The sequence below is a fragment of the Anser cygnoides genome, chromosome 3 (genome assembly GCF_040182565.1).
Source record: "Anser cygnoides isolate HZ-2024a breed goose chromosome 3, Taihu_goose_T2T_genome, whole genome shotgun sequence".
NCBI classification, from domain to species: domain Eukaryota; kingdom Metazoa; phylum Chordata; class Aves; order Anseriformes; family Anatidae; genus Anser; species Anser cygnoides.
In genome coordinates, this window is record NC_089875.1 from 60,976,637 (window position 1) to 60,997,122 (window position 20,486).

At 36.7% G+C, this 20,486-nt stretch overlaps 1 protein-coding gene across 3 annotated transcripts in view; it reads right to left on the reverse strand.

Moving 5' to 3' along the window:
• PDE7B (phosphodiesterase 7B) overlaps positions 1 to 20,486 on the reverse strand; it is a 178,348-nt gene that overhangs the window by 112,099 nt on the left and 45,763 nt on the right. For all 3 annotated transcript variants that reach the window (XM_013175498.3, XM_066994251.1, XM_013175500.3), the window contains one exon: positions 5,455 to 5,515. In XM_013175498.3, coding sequence (XP_013030952.1) covers positions 5,455 to 5,515 — 61 coding nt within the window. The remainder of the gene's footprint in view (positions 1 to 5,454; positions 5,516 to 20,486) is intronic.

The window sequence follows — 20,486 nt, forward strand, 5'->3', positions numbered from 1 at the left end:
CCCTCAGTCCTGGCTTTCAACACAGTTGTTATTCCAGTAACGTCTCTCTCTTAAGCTGCAGATGCCAACTCTGTTCAAATGTGTGGTGGTTTTCTGCTGTGGGCAAAGTGCCACTACCACTGAAGCTGGTTCCATGAAACTCATTTCATGGCCAAATGCTGATTTCTTTATGCATAAGTCTCTTTAGATACTTAATAGATACTTATACTTAATAACAGAAGTATACCAAAAAACGATTTTTAATTTTTTTTTTTTTTGGGGGGGGGGTAAGTTGGGCAGAGGAGTTAACAACAAAGCAACAAACTAACAAAGCTATGTTTTAGTAGTCTGGGGAGGAAAAGGTGTTAACCTTCACTTTTTTTTTGGGGGGGGGGGGAGGGGTGAGGGGGTGGAGAGGCAATAGTTTTTTTCTTGGATGAATTTTAAATGGCTATTTGTGGGGAAACTGCTTTTTTTTTTTTTTTTTTTTTTTTTTTTTTTTTTTCCCAAGCAAGGAATCTGTCTACTTCTGCAAGGATTAATGCTACTCCAAAAGGGAAACAAAACTCATCTACATTATTCCTGTCTGTATGGAATTAACAATAATGAGAAGAAAGCACCTCAACCTTTGCCATGGGGCGTCTGGTAGGTTTATGTGTTCATCTTAATAACTAGCTCCTTAAGGACAGCAATTCACATTTCCCCTGGAAAACCTGCTGTAGACAGCAGAGTTGACTAGCAAGAGACATGACCTCTTCAAAATCTACCCAGTGTTTCAGCGAGAAGCAAAGACCAGATTTGGTAGTGGGTGACTGTTCACTAGAGTAACGTGCTCGTTATGCTTTTATTCTCCATCCCACTTTCTCCATTGCCATCGGTAAGGGTGAATGAGTTAAAACTGATGGGATGATGTAATTTTGTGTTATTATGAGTGCACCTGCCTATTTTCTATATAGCAAATATAAAGATAACTGTCTATTTTATATAAACTGGTATTTGTTTATACACTGAAGTTTGTCTACTAGTTTGCAGACATTTACACAAAATGGAAATATGAGAATACGAGTAGTTAAAAAATAGATTACTAAGTTGGAGTGGTTAATATACTGTCATGTATCAGTGACAAACTGACTTTGACTGAGGTGACCACTATGCTCTGGGAGAGCCATGTGACCTACATTTTTTCTTCTGTATCATAAAAATGGATGTTTTGCAGGCAAGTATGATAGCTGACCACCTCTGTAGGCTATGAATCCATAGGTTAGAAGGCCAGGCAATTTGAAAATCATGTTTATCTCTCAGAAATCTCTCAGACAATCTTTCCCAATGATTATTTCTGGGATACATGCTTCTTGTCCTAAGTTTTGACACCACTCTAAAAGAGGCATGGCATTAGAGCAAAAAAGGACAGAGTACAGCAGGACTAAGAGCAAAATGCAAAATTACCACAGACACTGTAAGACAAGTTTCACATAGACACCACAATGTAAGTTTCATCATTCTAAAATATTTCAGAATGAGCAGTGTCCTTCTGTACCAATCCTAGAGACTGACAAAGTTAAGTTGCCTTAACTTTGGATTCTTCCAAACTAGTATGCAATTCTTCTCATCAGAGTTAATTAGCTTAGGCATCCAACCAGCAATTTTCACAGAAAACTAACCCAATTATCTCTGCATGATACGTCATTGGGTCATGCCTGAGCCCAGAAAATGTTTGTCTACATATGGGAAAAATTTACTGCAGGTTGTGCCATTGAAAACAACAGTGGGCCCTCCAGGGAGAGGAATAGTTCCCTTCTGCCCTTCACAGTATGAATATCTGAACTAATAACCACATAGAGAATATCCTGCTATTTTCCCATTTATTTATTTATTTATTTGTTTATTTGCCAATTACCATTAAAAAAATAAAATCAAAATCATTACAAGTAAGAGGCATGAGGAGCACAGGGTTCTAACTTCCAGAATGCAGAATAAAGCAAAAGATTTTTAACATCCATTTCAGAATTATCTAGCAATTTTGTCATGGTAAAGCAACCTCACTAACTTGATAACCACTCCAATTTTAGCAGAATGGTGCAGATTTTCTACCTTTAATTGGAAATGCTGATGAGTTACTGGAGACTCTGGAGAGACTCAGAGCTTCAAGGGAAACTTCTGACACCACAATTATGGTATTCTTCTGAACTATATTGCTCTAGTCCTTCGGTTTTTCATTACACTTATAAATTTATCCTTTCTGTTCCCAAGAAGGGAGGAAACACTTCTCTTTTTTTTTTTTTTTTTTTTTAAATGGCAATGGAAATACAGGGAAATGTAAAGACTTTACCAATGCCAAAACCCAGAAATCTGTGATAGTTTAGGATCTGCTAGTTTAGGTCTTCAAAATGCTAAGATGGGCCACTGACCAACTTTCTTCTGCAACAGTTACAAAAGTTGTATTGCTTTAACTAGTACATCATGCAGAAGTGTAAAGAAACATACACCATATAAAGTGTAAAGGGGAGTACATCATATTCTTTAAATACTTGAGTTTTTGTAATTACATTGATACAAACATTTGTATTACATTGATAACAAATATATCCAGGGCATAACATGTAGTCATTATCATCAGGAAGTAGGAATTAAAGCGATCATTTAATTTATTTGTTCAAGTCATTTTTCACACTTGGATTATAAATATCCATCACTCCAATACTAAAAGACAAGACATTAAAGTGATTATTTTGCTCTTAACCTCAGGTGAAGCAATATCAGTTCAGTCCACTGAAAATTTATCTGCTTTCACTGTAGCCATTGTAAGCATTTAGGCATTTCTTCATCTATTATTTCCCATTTTCCAGTGAGAAGATACGAATAGAATAAGACTTTCACTGAAAACCTCTCTTCCTCAGCCTTTATGGAAGAAGAACCTCAATCACATAACCCATGTCAAACCATAATCTCAAGGAATTTGGAATCATGCCTAGTGTTATTCCAAATATCTTTAAATTTGAAGCAAATTCAGAAATAGTAGTGTAAACCAGATATAGACCTTTTCTGACAAAAACAGCTATCACCATTCTAGAATACTGCTTAATAATATACGGTTGCAAGTATGGACTGGTCTTGTGTCAAAGATCCCTGAAGAAATATAGTCAGTGCTCCAGATTCCTGTCTTTCTTTTCGTACAAAATAATTATCCTCTTGCAGCTGCTGGGACATGCCCTTCTAGATTTTTTTCAGTACTGTGTCGCTGTTGCAGTAAATGACAGCATGACGATTTCAGCACATTTCAAAGACCATGCAGTCAACAAAGATACCCCTCTCTGAAGGCATGTTGTGCTTTGTTCATTAGTTATACCCACAGATATTATAATGTCAGCTTTGTGTTGATCAGTGACAAAATTTTTCTTTCATTCTCTTGGAAATTCAATTCCCCTGTAAAATCTGAAATTGGATACTACATGACGCACTCAACACATTGTCTGAGGTCTTTTAGGTTTTCTGGCTCATGCTCTTCCTCACAGAGTTGAGGAGAGGTATCAGCATGGGAGCCCTCTGGCTTTGTGACACTACCAGAACCACACGCATTTCTCTGGCAAATCAAGACAGCGAAGTTAGTTTCCAGCAGCTGCCCTCAGAGCAAATTTAGTTTTTACTTCCCATACCTCTTACAGAGCCAGTTGTCGGGTATTCCCTTGCTCTTAGAATAACCTCAGCTCTATACATGATTTGGGATACCTTGGGATGAAATAGAATATCCTGTATTATATTGGATACTAAGGTCCTTAATTTATTAGACACTGATGCATAAAATTAGCAGGAGAAATACTTTAAAATACAAGAGATATCACCTCTGAGAAAGTCCCACTAGCTAGTCCCACCTTTAGTATAACCCCTTAGAGTCATTTTACATTCCTAGCAGTTTCCCTATAAAGTATAAATTCTTATTCTTGCACATGTACATACTAAATGACATAGATAAGAATATTTCTATTGGAAACAAGGTCATGTTCTGTTCACTCTTCCTAAAGAATAATTTGCAGTAAGGACAAACTCCCCAGTTTCAGACCAAGTTGTTATAAAAATGCCGAACCAAATAACAAACCAACTCGTGAAGACTTTCATCTGTAGGCAATTTTTTTTTTCTTCTTGATCTCTCTCTCTTTTTTTTTTTCCTTCATTTTTTTTTCTTCTAATGGTTAATAACATTTGCATGTATATAGCTTCCTTAGAGCTACAGTATTACGCACTCAACAGTATTTTAGCAGTAGATTATAATTGGCATGATAAAGGATCACAAGTGTATCTTTTCTGTCAGCTTGTGCCATTAAGAACCTCTAACCATGGATCACTGATGTAACAGATCATTACAGTCCATTGTGTCAGTTCATCTGTTGGGATCTGTGCACTATAAGAATGACAGATTTCCTCTGCAGCAATTATAGTCTATTGTGACAATAGGATTTAATGAATATAAACAACAAACCACATAATCTGTTATTACAGAACACAGCTATGCACCCAGATGGGAATTACATTCCCAGACATTACCAGTTGCAGTTTTTATAATTGTGACTATTTCAGTCATTGTGTTTTTAACTGTAAATACTCTAATTTACCACATATATTTATCTCAGCCCTAGCAGGTGAAAGGTCTTCAGAATTTAAAGTCTAATCCTGCGAATGTTCCATGATTTTATTTTTTTCTGAGCAAAAAATTATATTTTAGTTTTTTAGACACTTGCTGCTGACTTTTGCTGTGATACTAATGGTGCTGTTAATGCTTCGGTGCTACCATTGTAGATGAAACAAGCAAATACACTAAAATTGGTCACAGAAATTAATGAAGCATAGCAGAACATAGAATCATAGAATCATAGAATATCCTGAGTTGGAAGGGACCCATAAGGATCATCAAGTCCAACATACCAGTATTGTTTCCAAAGAATAGACACTTCTGCTCAATATTAATTTTTACAAATGATGGGCAAAGTGCTATACCAGCGCAAATCCGTAAAATCACAATGATGGGAATTTTGCTGATTGATGCAGCTGAAGACCTGACCTAGAGAATTTGATATACATTTGTGAAATTAATACTCTTTTTAAAAGCACATAAATGCTCCATTATATTAAAGCTGTGCAGTCTACAAAAGTTCACATTATCCCCAGGGTGATTTAAAAAATCTGGCTCTATTACAGAGATTTTCAGCTTTTTAATATGAGTTCTGGGCTTGAGTATATCAGAGGTCACAATTATAGTGTGGTATTGCTGTATTTTCATCTACGTAGATGGGCACTACTGGAATATATATATATATATACTTTAAGTAATAGAAAATTGCCTGTAAAGTATAAATTAATGAGGACTACATGTGGATTAGCTATATAAATGCCACAACACTTATCATGTACTTTTGAGGGGAAATCTCCAAGTAAACATATTTCCACACACTTCTTATTATCAAGAGGAAAAAAGACTCTTACCTAGCATGCGAACACATTTGGCATTCTGATCAGGACTATCAAATGAGATTTCTCCGCACCTCTGGAAAAAAAAAAAAAAGATTTAGTTAATATATGTTTAGTTAAATCCTCATCCTCTGATACATCTCTCTATGTTTGGCACTAGAAATGCTCAGAGACATGATGATAAAATGCTAAAATCAGAATAATTTCAAGTAGTAAAAGTTAGAGGAAAAATGGACATTGTTAACAGATAAAGATGGGTCAACTCTGTATTCTAGGGCATTCACCAGGTATTCACCAGGTACCTATGGCTTAAACTGCCTCATCTGTGTTACTATTTGCTAGCATTGGACCAAAGTATGCAGGAGGCCCTCATTTACCACTGGTTGGTATTGCAGCCCCCTGATTTAGTCGTCACATGGCTGCACCCTAACCATGAGCTGTGAAATGATCCAGCGAAAACAAAACAAAACAGAAATGTATCTTTTATTTTGGCCAGCTTTAAAAATGCAGTCATTTCCTAACCATGATTCAGAGCATCATTTTGTGAAGGACTGAAATGATAGAAGGGTAGAGGGAGTGGCAATCTCTGTCATGGGCAATTGATGAGAACAAGCAGATCAGGGCAGTGAATCACCTGTATATCAGATCTGCCACTAGCAGGGACAGGAGCATGAAGCCACAGCCTTTCAGTGTATAAACAGTTAAGTTTAGGATTCCACTCCATACTGCTGCTTTGCCTATGGTTAGTCCAATGTCCACTCCAGTGTCCATTCCTTAACCCCTCCTGTCAGAGACCATCTCTTCAGCCAAGCTGAACTTCAACAAGTTGTATTTCTGTAAAATGAGTTTATTTTAAAAACACAGCTCTTAAAATTAAGGAAAATCATTTTGCTGTCATTTTGCTGAATTTGAGCTCTCTGTAACACCTATGAGTAAAACCAATTTTTGTAAAGTACAAATAATTTGTGGTTCTATGCTAATGTGTTTTGTCAATAAAAAATAATGTTCACAGGTGTAGATATATCTGATCAGGGCTGATGTTCTGTCCCAATACAAATCCAATGAAGGAACATCTTTAGATTTAGGGTCAGAATATAAAAAGTTTGGTTGTTTTCAAAAATGAGGCATCATTTTTGAGTCTTTTATTCAGACAGATATGTCAGTTTAGCTGCCAGCAGGAATATAATTGATGTGGCTCATGGGTCTGATCCAGCTCCGATTAAAGTCAGTTTACAGAACCCACTCAGTTCAGGAGTGGTTGCCTCAGGCTCTCCAAAAAAAAAGGTTCATTTTTTTTTTATCACTACACCCAAAGTTTGTGATAGGTTTAATATTAGCCTTATATATTATATTATATTATATTATTATATTAGCCTTATATTCTACAGGTATACTATATTTTCTCTCTCTATATATTCTACTCATATAGGACAGCCTCATATTCTATAGGTAAAAGTGGTCCATACTTGTTTATCTACATATTTATGCTTTTAGCACCTATAACCAAGTGGGAATAAAAGAACAGTGATGCAAGTTTGGGAAAATCACTGAGAAATACCCATTTCCATTCCTCTTCTTTTCTTTCTTAATTCCTACATAGTTTCTGCTTTTCTGCACCTATGCTTTTCTGTTTTCTGTAAGATGAAATGGTTACTCCCATCCTTTTTTTTTTTTTTTTTTTGGTTAAAAAAAGTGTCATTTACAGCAGATATTAAAAGCTACAAAGAATCAGGTAAGTAAAAAAACCCGGGGATTCAAAGAAGTTGTAACACAACAACAGCTTCATAGGTGAATAACACATTTGGAACTCGCTATTTTTAAAATCACCTTCACCTCCCTCATACTGAAATAAATACAAACAAACAAACAAAGGCCCATCTCCTACGCACAGTCTCTTCATATATCAGTACATCTAAAAAGAGAAAAGAGACATCTGTACTAACCTTCCCAGGTGGGAGAGCATACTACTGAAAGATTGCAAAAGAGAAATAGCATCCAGCATTTCAAAGTTAATTTTACAAATGCTGTTATACTGGCTCCCTCTCAGGAGACAAAGAAATTTGCTTTTTATTCTTCAAGGAAGAGTGTTAAGATATGGGCTTTTTTTTTTTTTTTTCACAGAAATCTCCCAGTGTCTTCTTCATGACCATCAGTATATTTTGACAAACATAGATTTAAGAAAGCGCTTCAAAATTCACTGTCCTTCTCAGCCCTGAATTTAAGCCGCTCTTTCAAAATTTGTAATTATTTTTGATTTAGTCCCTCAGATGTATTGTATGTTCCAGACATATTTACATAAACATCACATTTCAGGCTGGTAAATGGTGTCTTACAATATCTAGCAATACTTAGTCTTAGTATTAGGAAACTGGGAAAACAGCTAATGTTCCACAGAGTCCACTAACATCCCACAGGATCTGTTATGATGATGGATGAACTTTGAAAACTTTGCAAGTAAGATTCAGATAAGTGTATAAAAGTTCATAGGCTTATCTGAATTCCATTAACCCCTGCAATCCACACAATTGGCTGAAAATCATGCAAAAACAACTACACTAAGAGATTTTTCACTCCTTTCGCTGCAGCTAGAAATATCACAAGAAAAAATATCTGCAGAAATTGTATTTCAGATGCCAATGAAAGCTCATAGGTGTGCATAAATGGGATTAAAAATAAGCTGTTACTAAACTGCTCACAGCATCTGAAAAAGATTTGTTTGGATCTTGGGTGTGTAAAGTGGCACAGAATTGCAGTAGGAGCTCATTTTTGTTCATCTGAAAAATAGAGATTTTGGGGCATTTTTGCTGTTACCAAATGTTTTCCATGAATGAGAGGGTAAGGAATGACTTCAGGATTTAATTTTCAGGATTAAACTGAGACTGTGTCACCGCTGTTATGAATTCCTGCCAGGGTTGGATAAGCTTCTTCCTGGCCCAGCTCACTTCCCTTTCTGGGTTGGGTTTGTTCCACCTGCTTGTATGCTGGGATGGTACTGAGAGATGAGGCCAAGAGTCTCTCCACTCCCTATTCATTTCCAAACTGGGACTAAAGCAGCGGCTCGTTCTCCTCTGTAAGCTTCTAAGTTGTCTACAGAGTCAGCAGTGGATCCACCAGAGCAGGAGTAGGAATTTGACATTAGATGCTGGTTATTCTACTTTTTAATTTCAATCAGTCCGAAAGTAAAGGAAGAATAATTCTGGACATATCAGACCTATTGCATGCATGTAGATCACCATATATATCTGTTAGGGGAAGATGAGAGAGAAATATGACCTCCCTTCTAAAGTCTGGCCAAACAGCTCCTAGAACAGCTTCTGTGATCCTGTGATTCTGCAAAGCTACTGCTTATAAGGCAGCAGTTTTGATACTCATATCAATCAGGTCTGGAAGAAAGTATCGGTTTTCCTTACCCAGTTTGCATAAGTAAGAGTATCAGTGGTGAGCTGTAAACATGAAATATATTATCCAGTTAGTAAGAGCAGTAAGAGCAGTAAACTCAAACAGAAGAGCAACCTCTGAACTTCATTTCAACACTGAACAACATTCAACACTGAAATGTTTGATGCGGATGGATTCATAGAACTGACCTATAACTGAACGTCATTCGAGTTGCAAGATTTTCCTCTCTAAAATATGATAAACCATATTCTTGGATCTAAATGATCTCAAAGTGGGGGAATTTTTAAATCTCAGTGTGGACTTCATGGTTAGGACTGTTACAGCAATGGTGAGACTGGTCCTGTTATAAGTAGCCCTGGATGTTGGACTGCTGTTTTTACAGCAGTTTCCATGCTGTAAATAATACCACCAGCTTTCACTTCCCCTGAAGTACAATGACATATATTCTTGTGAGGGAGGATTTATTGCTGAAAATTGAAATACTGCTGTGTTTGGAAGTGATCAAAATTTTTTTTTTTCTTAACAAAGAAATAGGTAAATACAAGTAAAATCAACCCCTCCAAATCTTCATTACAGCTTCATAGCTCTTGAATCACTGAATTCTGGACTAGACTGTGGGTTGCTTTTTTCCCCCTTTTAGTTAGTATTTTCAGCATAGTATTTTCAGTAACATGGATGCATTTCCACACAGGATTGCAGCCTTGAATTCATTATACATGTGAGAAAGTACTTACGTTTAGATAAGAAAATAAATTAATGGATTTTCTACACTCAACCCCCTTTCCTGAGATAAGATACACACCCTGCTGCAGAATCTGTTACATAAGCTGAAAAGTGGTAAACTGAGATGGTAAAAAGAGCAGCTTGGAGCTGCTAAATACAGAGCTTAAAAAAAAACAAAAAGAGAAAAATGAAATAGTTGCAGTCAGAGAACAGGGATGAAAAGATGTGATATTCAGAAAAAAAAATATAAAAAAAATTGAAATGAACTCAGTTCCTTTGATGAGGTAAATTAGAAGGCTTGAAGCCAGCCTGCTTGGCTCTGATGGCCCAGTACCACCTGTTGGAAAAAGGAAATACCATGTTACACAGGCCAATCTTCTGTATTGAAAGACTGCTGGAGGAGGGATCTCTCAGGCAAGATGACCTCTTTGCAGGACATTATGTGGACTACAAATGAATATAGGAAGTCTTCTGCAGGAATTCTATGCCAAAGGAGTGTAAGCAAAACTGCAGAAAAGTAGGACACAACTGGTAGAAAAAAACGCTCACGCCAAGAGTGGATGGAAAATCTACCCTAGTCAGTTGTGCTAATGTAGCTATGTATCTCATATTACTTTTCCAGTATTATGTGATCATTCATAGGTTGGGTTTCCATTTCCAGCATGCCTGGGGTCACACCACCTGCATTTGAGTACTTGAGATATGTAGCAATAAAGAGTGCATATACCCAGACAGCGTATGCCCTTAGGTTTTTTTTTATGCTGTGAAAAAAATGATTTCTAGCAAAAAAAAAAAAAAAAAGAAGTTTTTGAAGTCATTAAATTCAACTTCTATCTGTGTGTTAAATTAGTGCATTACACATTCTAAGCCGAGAGACGCAAATCAAGAAATTGAAATAAATGAACAGGCTCGCCTATGACAAAATTCAGCAAGTAGAGATCTGAAATGTTTGTCATTAGAATTGCAATAAGTGGCATGTTAATTTTCTACTTATTAAATGCATATAATTAACATTTAACTATTTTAGTAATTTTAGAGTGTATAGTGTTTTAAAAATGTAATAATTCTTTTTTGGCATGAAATTTGAATATGAACAATTTGACCTTTTTAAGCTACAGACAACCAAGTTTTGAAAAGCCAGCTTCATCAGTTAAAAGGTTATTCAAGTAGGAATAATGTTTACAGGCTTCTTCACTCTGTTCTGTTCATCATGTCCTGAATATGGTGTTCAACATATGTGTCTCTTCCTACATTGCAATAAAATTAGGCACTTAATATACATCATCAGCCAAACATGACAGTAATCAGTGGATAATCTTTTTGCAAGTGACAGGGATTACTATATCTCTGACTATGTGTTAATTAGACATTGATTTTAAGTCCAGTATTTTTCAAGAATTCATTTGATTTCTTTTTTAAAAGTAACTTTTAGTTAATATGGTTTGCTGTTACCAATAGTGGAAGGAACTGTATTCTACATAACAACATTGTTTGGTAAAAGAGCTTTTTCTGTCTTCTCAGAGTACCACATATAATTTATGAAATCAGAATTAAAAGATATACTCACAAACACATCTGATTAAAAAAAAATATTAAGGCAAAGCAAAGAGCTTCTGTGCTTATATCAAAAACTGGAAGATCTCAGAAGAAAAAAAACAGTGCTACTTTTATTCATATTTCTGTTTTGCTATTGCATTCCTTTCCCCATCTCCTTTAAAAAGTACTTGAATAAATTCCTCTAGTATGTAAAAGCACCATTCTAATTACTTAATGATTTATACATCTAAAGTCTGTTAGTGTGAAATGCAGCAATGCTTCAAAAATTTTAGCAATATTTTATAAAAACAACCGGTTGCTGAAAATTAAGGGCAATATTTCGTTAGGAGTCAGTCCTCATGACCTTCAGCTTCAGGCTGCCTGGAAGCAGATTTAAGGTGGATTCATCCTGAGTGCTGATGCAATATCAGGGTGTAGGAACACTATGAATTCCAACGCCTTGTTAAGCTTGTGGTATTTCCATCTCAGTGTCCCCCCTCTGACAGGAGCAAAAGAAAGTACAGGACCCACCACAGCAGGCTGACATGGGTGATCTGCCCTGCCTGCAGACTTTCCTCAGTCACCTCCCCTCTGATGAAAGCCTTGTGACAATCTCTGGTAGAGATTAAAACTAATGTTTAAGTAAAACAAGTAAATTCCTTTCCGATACTCTGCATGTTCTTGAGATGCACTTACACACCAAATACTTCTGAATTTTGCTGAAACCTTAGCCATTACCTATGCTGGTCTTAGCCAAGGCAATGAAGTCACTGCTTTTACTTGTTTAGAGACAACAGCTACTTTTCTCTACATCACACCTTATTTTAAATTTAACAGGTCCACATTTTGTCGATTTTCTCTGGAGTGAATGGTTGCAAAAAGCTCACCCTGTTCATCTGACCTTGAATTTCCATCCCTGAGTTCTTCAAGAACTTTAGTTAGCCTTTCTTACATGAAAATATATGTATAATGAACACATCTTGAAAATTGCATATATAAACATTTCCATCGGCAGTGAACAACACTAGAATATTTCAGCCAATGAAATTACCCAAGACTGATAAAAAAAAACCCTGTAATTTTTTGCATACTACCTCCTTGGAGCTTATTAACAGTTCTCATAATGATTATAGATCACATCTTATATTTACCTGAAAATGTAGACCTGCATTTAGCAAGTTAATTGTTGCACTAAATGGGGCTGAAAAAAGAATGCTTATCTTGAACTGGTATATACTGCATGTATGCCCACCCATTTACAAATATGGCACAATCACAGCATACTGACAACTGTCTTTCAAATACTATTAGCAGCCAGAATACTACATTTGCTGCTCTACACATTACTACCATTATTATATTGCAGGTTTACCTTATTTCATGGGTAAGGTTCCAGCTTCCCTATTTTGTATCAGAATTGAGGCATACTTACACTGAAAATTCAGGACCTTTTAACATCTGGATGAATTTCTGCAGAGTAAAACGACTATGCCTGGGCAATCTTGTTCTGAGAGTTTTTCCCCTTCCAAGTTTTCCCAGTGAAAGACAAGGTTTCACTCACTTCCCTCCAGGAAGTTAAACACATTGCTTAAATAACCTTTCAACACTGTCAGTGTCAATATCCAGCAGCACCTTGGCAATACATTTTATTCTGGAATTTACCGTGGTGTAGACCCTCAGCGAGTGCAAACAGAAGACACAAAAAGAAGTAATTACAAAAAACAAGTAATTAGAAGTAAATAGAAGTAGTTATAACTAAATTGAGCAATAATTTCCAACCAACCACTGTTGCCAATAGTCAGCAACTTGTTTGTGGGCTAAATAGCCTGAAGCAAACCTTTAGGCAGTTCATTTTCTCACAAACCTGTGATTTACTATGGTTAGGAGTGGTTTGAAATGGATTAATGTTGCTGGAAAATTGGTACAGCGGTTTAACTGCTTTGTTTTCTTCTTCAGTTCAGGAAAAAAATGTTTAACAGTGTGTGACTTCATTAGGGAGGCACCAGTAGCCCTGACCCCCCTGAGAATCTGTCAGTGTTTCAATATGGCATCCTTATTTTGAAGTTTTTATAACTTGGGCATTGTGAGCCAAATCTAGAATTATTAAGCAATAACAATGTTGGGTTTTAATGAGCAGTAAGACACAGTTGAGTGTGCATTAACAGGCAAGGCATAACTTGTAGGCCTGTTCTGAGGGGGTACCATCATCCAAGAAATGTTAAAGAGCAGCCTAGATTTTGCCCTCGTGGGATGATTTTGTATTATTGTTCATTTTCGAGTTTATATTTTAAAGAATGTAAAACATCTGTAGATTACGTAATGGATCCTCCCACCATGAAAACAGTTCTAAGTGGGAGGGAAGATGGGGTGGAAAATACCGATACTAGGGAGAAGGCAAATTCGTTGTCTCTATTTATTGTTGCTCTGATGTGAAACATCAAAGTTCTCTGTACCTAAACATTTTCTGGACCACATAATTATCTTTCCTCCTCCTAGGAGTTGCAGAGCTAGGCTGTTCTCCTAGCTGTTTTCTATGGTCACTGCCATTTTAGCTTTCACTTTCCATTGAAATATGTAATGGGAGGAAAATATAGAATTCATTTCTGAGAATTTAGGTCTCCACTTCAACACATGCATTTCTCATATTTTTCCCACTGATGTACTGGATCAAAGGAAGGGTCAAAGCCTCAGAAGTACTGCCTGACATACCACTCTTTCCAAGAAGCAAATAACTGCCTGAAGATTCTCGTCAGACTGTTAAATAGATCAAATAAATCTCAAAACACGTATGTTGAAAGTCTAGTGAAGCAGCCACCTGGAGGAGTGAAAACAGAGCACTTATAGGGAGAAGATGGGAAACTACTTTGCTGATAACCTCACCTGTGTACCACACTGCATTTGCCTGAAGTAGTAGGGTTGCATGGCTATCTATGCAAAATTTTTTGTCTCATTGAAAGTGAAATTTCTGCTTTCTTTTCTCTCTCTCTCTTCTTGCTCTTTCCCTGTGGTAGCTTTGTGTTTGATGCCTGCCATCAGTGAGAGACTTTGCAAGTAAAACTTGTCCAAGCAAACTTCTTTCTGCAATACCATTTCATCACATGATGCAACCCCAAACATGAATACAGTCTGGGCAATGAGTGGATTGAGAACAGCCCTGAGGAGAAGGACTTGGGTGTACTGGTGGACAAAAAAATGAACATGAGCTGACAATGTGCACTTGCAGCCCAGAAGGCCAACCTTATCCTAGGCTGCATCAAATGAAGCGTGGCCAGCAGGCTGAGGGAGGTGATTCTCCCCCTCTATTCCTCTCTTGTCAGACGCAACCAGGAGTACTGTGTTCAGCTCTGGGACCCCCAGCAAAAGAAAGACATCGACTTGTTAGAGAAGATCTAGAGTAGGGCCATGAAGATGATCAGAGGGCTGGAGCACCTCTTCTATGAAGACAGGCTGAGGGAGTTGGGGTTGGACAGCCTGGAGAAGAGAAGGCTCCAGGGAAACCTCATAGCAGCCTTCCAGTACTTAAAGGGGGCCTACAGGAAAGCTGGAGAGGGACTATTTATCAGGGAATAGGGATATTGGTTTTAAACTAAAAGAGGGGAGATTTAGTATAGATATTAGGAAGAAATTATTTACTCCGAGGGTGGTGTGGCACTGGCACAGGTTGCCAAGAGAAGCTGGGGATACCCCATCCCTGGAGGTGCTGAACACCAGATTGGGTGGAGCTTTGACCAGCCTGGTGTAGTAGAATATGTCTCTGTCCATGGCAGGGGACTTGGAACTAGATGATATTTAAGTTCCCTACCAACCATAAACATTCTGTGATACTATAATTTTGTCAACCTGTGATACTATAATTCTGTCAATCTGTGATACTATAATTCTGTCATTCTTGATGTCCAAAGGAAACCCAGGCACAGCTGCTGTGCAAAAGAGATGCAACCTAAGAATGGCCTTGGGCCTTGTCTTTATTAGTTGTATAGATGATATCAACATGTCACAGCATGAAATCCTCACTTCAGACAGTATCTCCTGAGTTTAACACCAACCACTTACACCCATACTCCCATATTTCATTTTGGTCATCCTTCTGAAGCATTTTGAGCTCCTTTGCTTCATACTCTATTTGAAACTCTTTTGCCACTATAAGTAGTGAAAACATTTTATACAACTGCATATTAACTATCTTCTATTGTTCTGTACCAATGGCGTAACTCAAAATTTTGTGGGCATCTGTTCAGCATGTGACCAAACACATACTGTAAAAATGAGCCTCTGTGGTGGCATTTTAGCCTGTCAACACATCCTTCTACAGTCAAAACAATCTATTAGAAGTACTCATATAACTAAGCAACCTCAGCACTGCAAAAATGACCTTCAGAACTTCAAGTACACTCAGCGTTCAGCTAATCTTTGCATGCAGAACATATGGAGCTAAAAAACAGCTTGTGATGTTTTGACAAGAAAAATTTGTATTTCAAAATTGTCATATTAGACAATGTCATAAATAAGGAAGAGCATCTTCTGCATTAAAAGAAACTGCATTTTTACAAACATATTTTCAACAACTTTCAAAGTGCAATTTATAACATATCCAGAGCCATACAAAGCCATTATTATCAGGAAACATTTAGATACTTTTGCAATATGCACTATGAAGATATTTCCAGATACATGGAAATTCGTGGCTTTTGGACATATTAGTCAGAGTTTCCAAGGATGCAGTCTTTCAGAGAAATATTAAAAAGACAAAATTTCTCCCTGAAAATAATTCTCAGAAGCACAAATTTTCTTTTAGAGTAGTTTTTTTTCCTCTTCTCTCTCTCTCTCTCTCCCCCCCCCCCTTTCTTTTTCTTTTTAATGTGTGAAAGCATCACTTCAAAACAGGTTTATTTTTACAAGTGCTGCACAAAGCTTCTCTTTTCTCTTGCCTCTCAACAGATTCTGGTTATAATCTATTTTATCCAATGCCTATCCTTTAGCTGGCAAAAGAAAAGGACTAAACTCCTGAGGATATTTCTTGGAATTTCATGGGAATAATCTTACATTGTGTTTTGGCCAGATTTTGCTCGTATCTTTCACTCATAGCAGCCAATGCCAACATGGTGAACATTTTACTGGTACAGTTTCTATCATATATCCCCTATTAGTCTGTACCAAGCTAGTCAATGTCTTTGATTTTCAGTGTTAACCAATTTGATTCTGACTAATACACATAGTATCATTTCTATTTAGTGTCTTTTACCAATCTTATCACTGTAAGTCTGAATTTGTTGCAGTAGGCGTATTGAGTAATGTGACTAATATCTGCCATATTTAGCTTGTTTTTTATCTGGTCCCTCAAGGGTAAAACTGGGTGTGTTATGCAGTGTTTTCTTGTCAAAGGATTTTATTTTTGGATGTGTTTGTTTTTGTCTTGTACTATTTAAGTGTGACTGTTATTATGTATTTATGTTAAAGAAGGTGGGATTGAAAAACAGTTCCCAAGAGTTATTGTTTTTCAAGCTTTTGCTTGATTTCCCAATTTTTACACGATAGGCTTCAAGAAAATATTTCACTCTCATATATTTTTTTGACAAATGCTAAGATACTGAATGTCCTGCCTAGTTATTTCTGTAAATTAATTAGGATGTGCATTCTGTAAAACTCCTGAACAATATCTGCATTGTGTTTAAAACTATGGTGGACTTCTTTTGAATCTCACTTGAGGAAAATGATCTAAGATTTTTAAGTTCATAAAGAAAGAGAAATGGAAATTCCTAGAGATTGATTCAGCCCACCTGATTACAGAGAAAGACTAGATGCCTAACTTTTAATCAATTATAATTAGAAGGATTTAGCTGACTCTGTGGGCATTAACAACTGTTGTACATTTGTACCCTAAAATCAGTGTTAATCCTGAATGACATAAGCTGGATTTGCACGACAGATGAAAAGTTCTCCCAGTTGCCACAAGACAGCAACAGGACTGGCAGATCAGAAATGTTACAGGGAACTTTGAATGCTGTCACCATGGGACATCTAGAAGGTTGGGTCATAGAGGTACTTGTCATAGTGAACAAGGCCAGCATGGCTTTTTTTAACAACTCTGGATTCATAGCATTTTTGTGAAGGAATTAAAAATAAGTCTTTAATACTCCTCTGGTCATAGCTATTAGGTCTATTTGACCACATTGGAGGAGTATAATGTGAATTGTGCAGTACAGCTGTGAGGACCACAAACTAAAGGCAAACTAAAGCAAAATACAGTTTTTTTTTTTTTTTCCCCCCACAGTAAACAGACTATCTTTTCTGAAGTTACAGTTAAATCCTGTTATTTTCTCACACAATGATAAAACAGTAGGGAAAATAATGTTTCCACTTTTCATATTTTACTTTGTAACACACTTTTGTGTTTAACATGTAATGATTATAATAAAGTAGAAAAAGACAGCTAAAACCTGTAGGGGGTAAAGACTGCTGAGTGAATTCTACTTTGTGAGGTACAGTGGTACATTTAAAAATTGTCAAGTGCAGTGATCAAGAGAAAGGAGCAGAAGCACTTTTCATGTCAGAATCTGAAAGCACCTCTTAGTAAAAGTTCTCTTTTTAAAACATTAATACATTATTATGTATCTGTAGTGTTTACATATGACACTTGTCATTTTTAACAAATGAGTCACGATTTCCCATATATTGCAATGTATCTGAGCCGCGTGAATCTGATAAAACTGCACATATTGCAAGTGGTACATCTATCTCATTTTAGGAAGAAAGAGCACGCACAATGAAGCTTTTTACACTAGCAATTAGAAACTTTGTTTAAATGATTTTCCTAGCATTTACAAAAATTCTTTTGAAATAGAATTTACATGATACATAAATAATAAGGTCATATCTAATTATATTGGCTGACTATTTTTCTGAAAGGTACTATTCATTTTATGCCACGTGATGCTGATTAATAACCAAGGTGAAAATACTATTCAGTGCAAACAACCTTTGCAGTGAAAATGTGTTTGCTCCCAATTAAAAGAGGTTTTGAAGTACCTCCTGTTTATGTGAAAACACAGGAAAGTTGCATTTGGATCTAAACTCTTGTGGTTCAGACACATCTGTATTATGCATGCAGATACATTTCTATTATCTGAATGCTGGCCATACAATGCTAACCTGCTGAATGATGTGACTGCAGCAAGTCTCATGATGAGGCTGATACAAAAAGCATAACAAGTTTTAACAGTTTTCTGCATGTGGCAAACATTCGTTGTGTTTGTGAATTTAATTTTTATTTCTTAGTTCTTTTAATTTTTATGTTAATTATTTTTTGCAACATTATTTAACTTCACCCTTGAGGCAGGCAAAGATTTACAGTTAGATACTCTACAGATGGGAAACGGAGGAAAGGACTGATTACACAAACTTGCTAAAGGTCACCAACCTACTGGAAGAAGAGGGAGTAACATTCCAGTTGCCTCTAATTCTGTGTACTATTTCTTACATTAACATTATGACTACATTTATCTTGTTGAGTAATGGATGAGTAAATACAGGAACTAATCATGCAAACTGATGAGCAGTTTCACCTGAGTCAACTGAGCAATTTGGGCCAGAAAAATCATCTTTGAGGGGAGATATTTTGAAAATGTTTCACATTAGATCAGAAACACTGTGAAGATTTTATTTCTATAAGGCACCTTGTTGACATAAGACTACAGTTACTAAATCAGCCCTATGCTTGTTGACGATCTAGTTTTTCCTTTTGGACCTGTATGTAAGTAAATTCAACACATACATGTAAGGTATTGATGAGTGTATGAGAGGCTCTGTTTGTCTCCAGTCTTTGGAGGGTATAAACATCCTGGCTGGAACAACAGGGATTCTTTAGCTAAAGTTGGATCACCCCCTGCTTCTCCCTCCCCATCTGAAAGCCACTGGATGAATCCCTGGAGTATCAGCCAGCATAACACATTGACAGCAACAGGAACTGTGATACATTTAAAGAATAGACTGAGTATTGCCAGCTCTGCTTATCAGATCATCTGTTCTGTGTTTAATATTGACACGTTCATCTTACATGAAGCTAACTGGACTTCCAGATAAGTATGGATGAGTATAGAGATGGAATTTGCTTTCTCAGTACTTCCATTCAAGGGGAAACATAGAAGTGTTTCACCCCAGTGAAATGTCTGTTTCTGCATGATCAGACTTGATAAAAAAAAAAAAAAAAATTAATCAAAAGAGTTTCTAATTGTAAGAATCACCAAATCAGCAAACAACAAATTCTTAAGTTAAAAAAATCTCTAAGTAAGACTAAGTAATGCAAGAAAAGTATGACAAAGTTATCTTTTTTTTTTTTGTTGTTTTTGTTTTTTTAATTCAGTGTGGTATTTCACCAATGAGAGCAGCCTTCCTCAGCGCATTGGGAAACATCCACTGAAATATTAGATTCTGTAAATGAAAAATTTGTTTGCCAGAAATCTAAATTCTGTAACATAAGAAGTTGGCTCTTTGAATAGCTCTGTTTCCAGGCATCGTTAAATTAATCTAGATGACAGACAGCCTTCTTTGGCCACGGGGAGTCATGCTGCATCTGAACTAGGATGTCTACTGACACTGGGCTAGTGTTGCTTAGAAATTCCAGCTTCCACAGCCAGTAACTGCCAAAGGGACTGATGTGGAAAACACTCTGCATCCCCCACATGCAGACAGGTCAGCATCATCAGCACAGATCCCAAGCAAGGCTCAGCCTGCCTTCCTGAAGAGCAGAAAGTTGGCTTTCCACACAACCCCTAACTCCTAAACCATCATCATTAAATATAACTACTGTCTTCTGCTGTTTTAAACACAGGCAAGTTAAATAACAGGTTAAATAACATCACTGAATGTCCATCAAAAATCAAAATCATCACACATTGGTGGCATTCTCAACATTACTGTGATGAAATAGCCCCTCATTTAAGACTGTTCACCTCTACCGGGCATTAGATGTTTAACGAGTACTGAAGTGCTCTGCCAGTGCTTACTAACAGCAGCATCTTTAAATATGACATGGGCCAGACTAGTCAGTATTTTGAGATGCATTGTTTTTCCAAGCGCTATACTTCTTCATGAGGGAAACCTCTGCCTTAAACTCACCTTTTTTCTCAACCTGGTGATCCAACATTACTAGACTTAATGTTTATTTTTATCTGGAGACTATATAGAAAGGATTAAAAAAAGCCTATTGTAAAAACACAGAAGCCTGGAAAAGATTAAAATTGTATCTCTCCTGTGGAAAGGATGTTAATCCAGTATCAAAAAGTGTTTAGGCTGTGATATCTTTGGAAGTCCACGGATGTCACCTTACAATGGTGTGATAAATATGAGGGGTTTGACTTGAATCAAACAAAGCTTAAGTTCAATGTCATCCT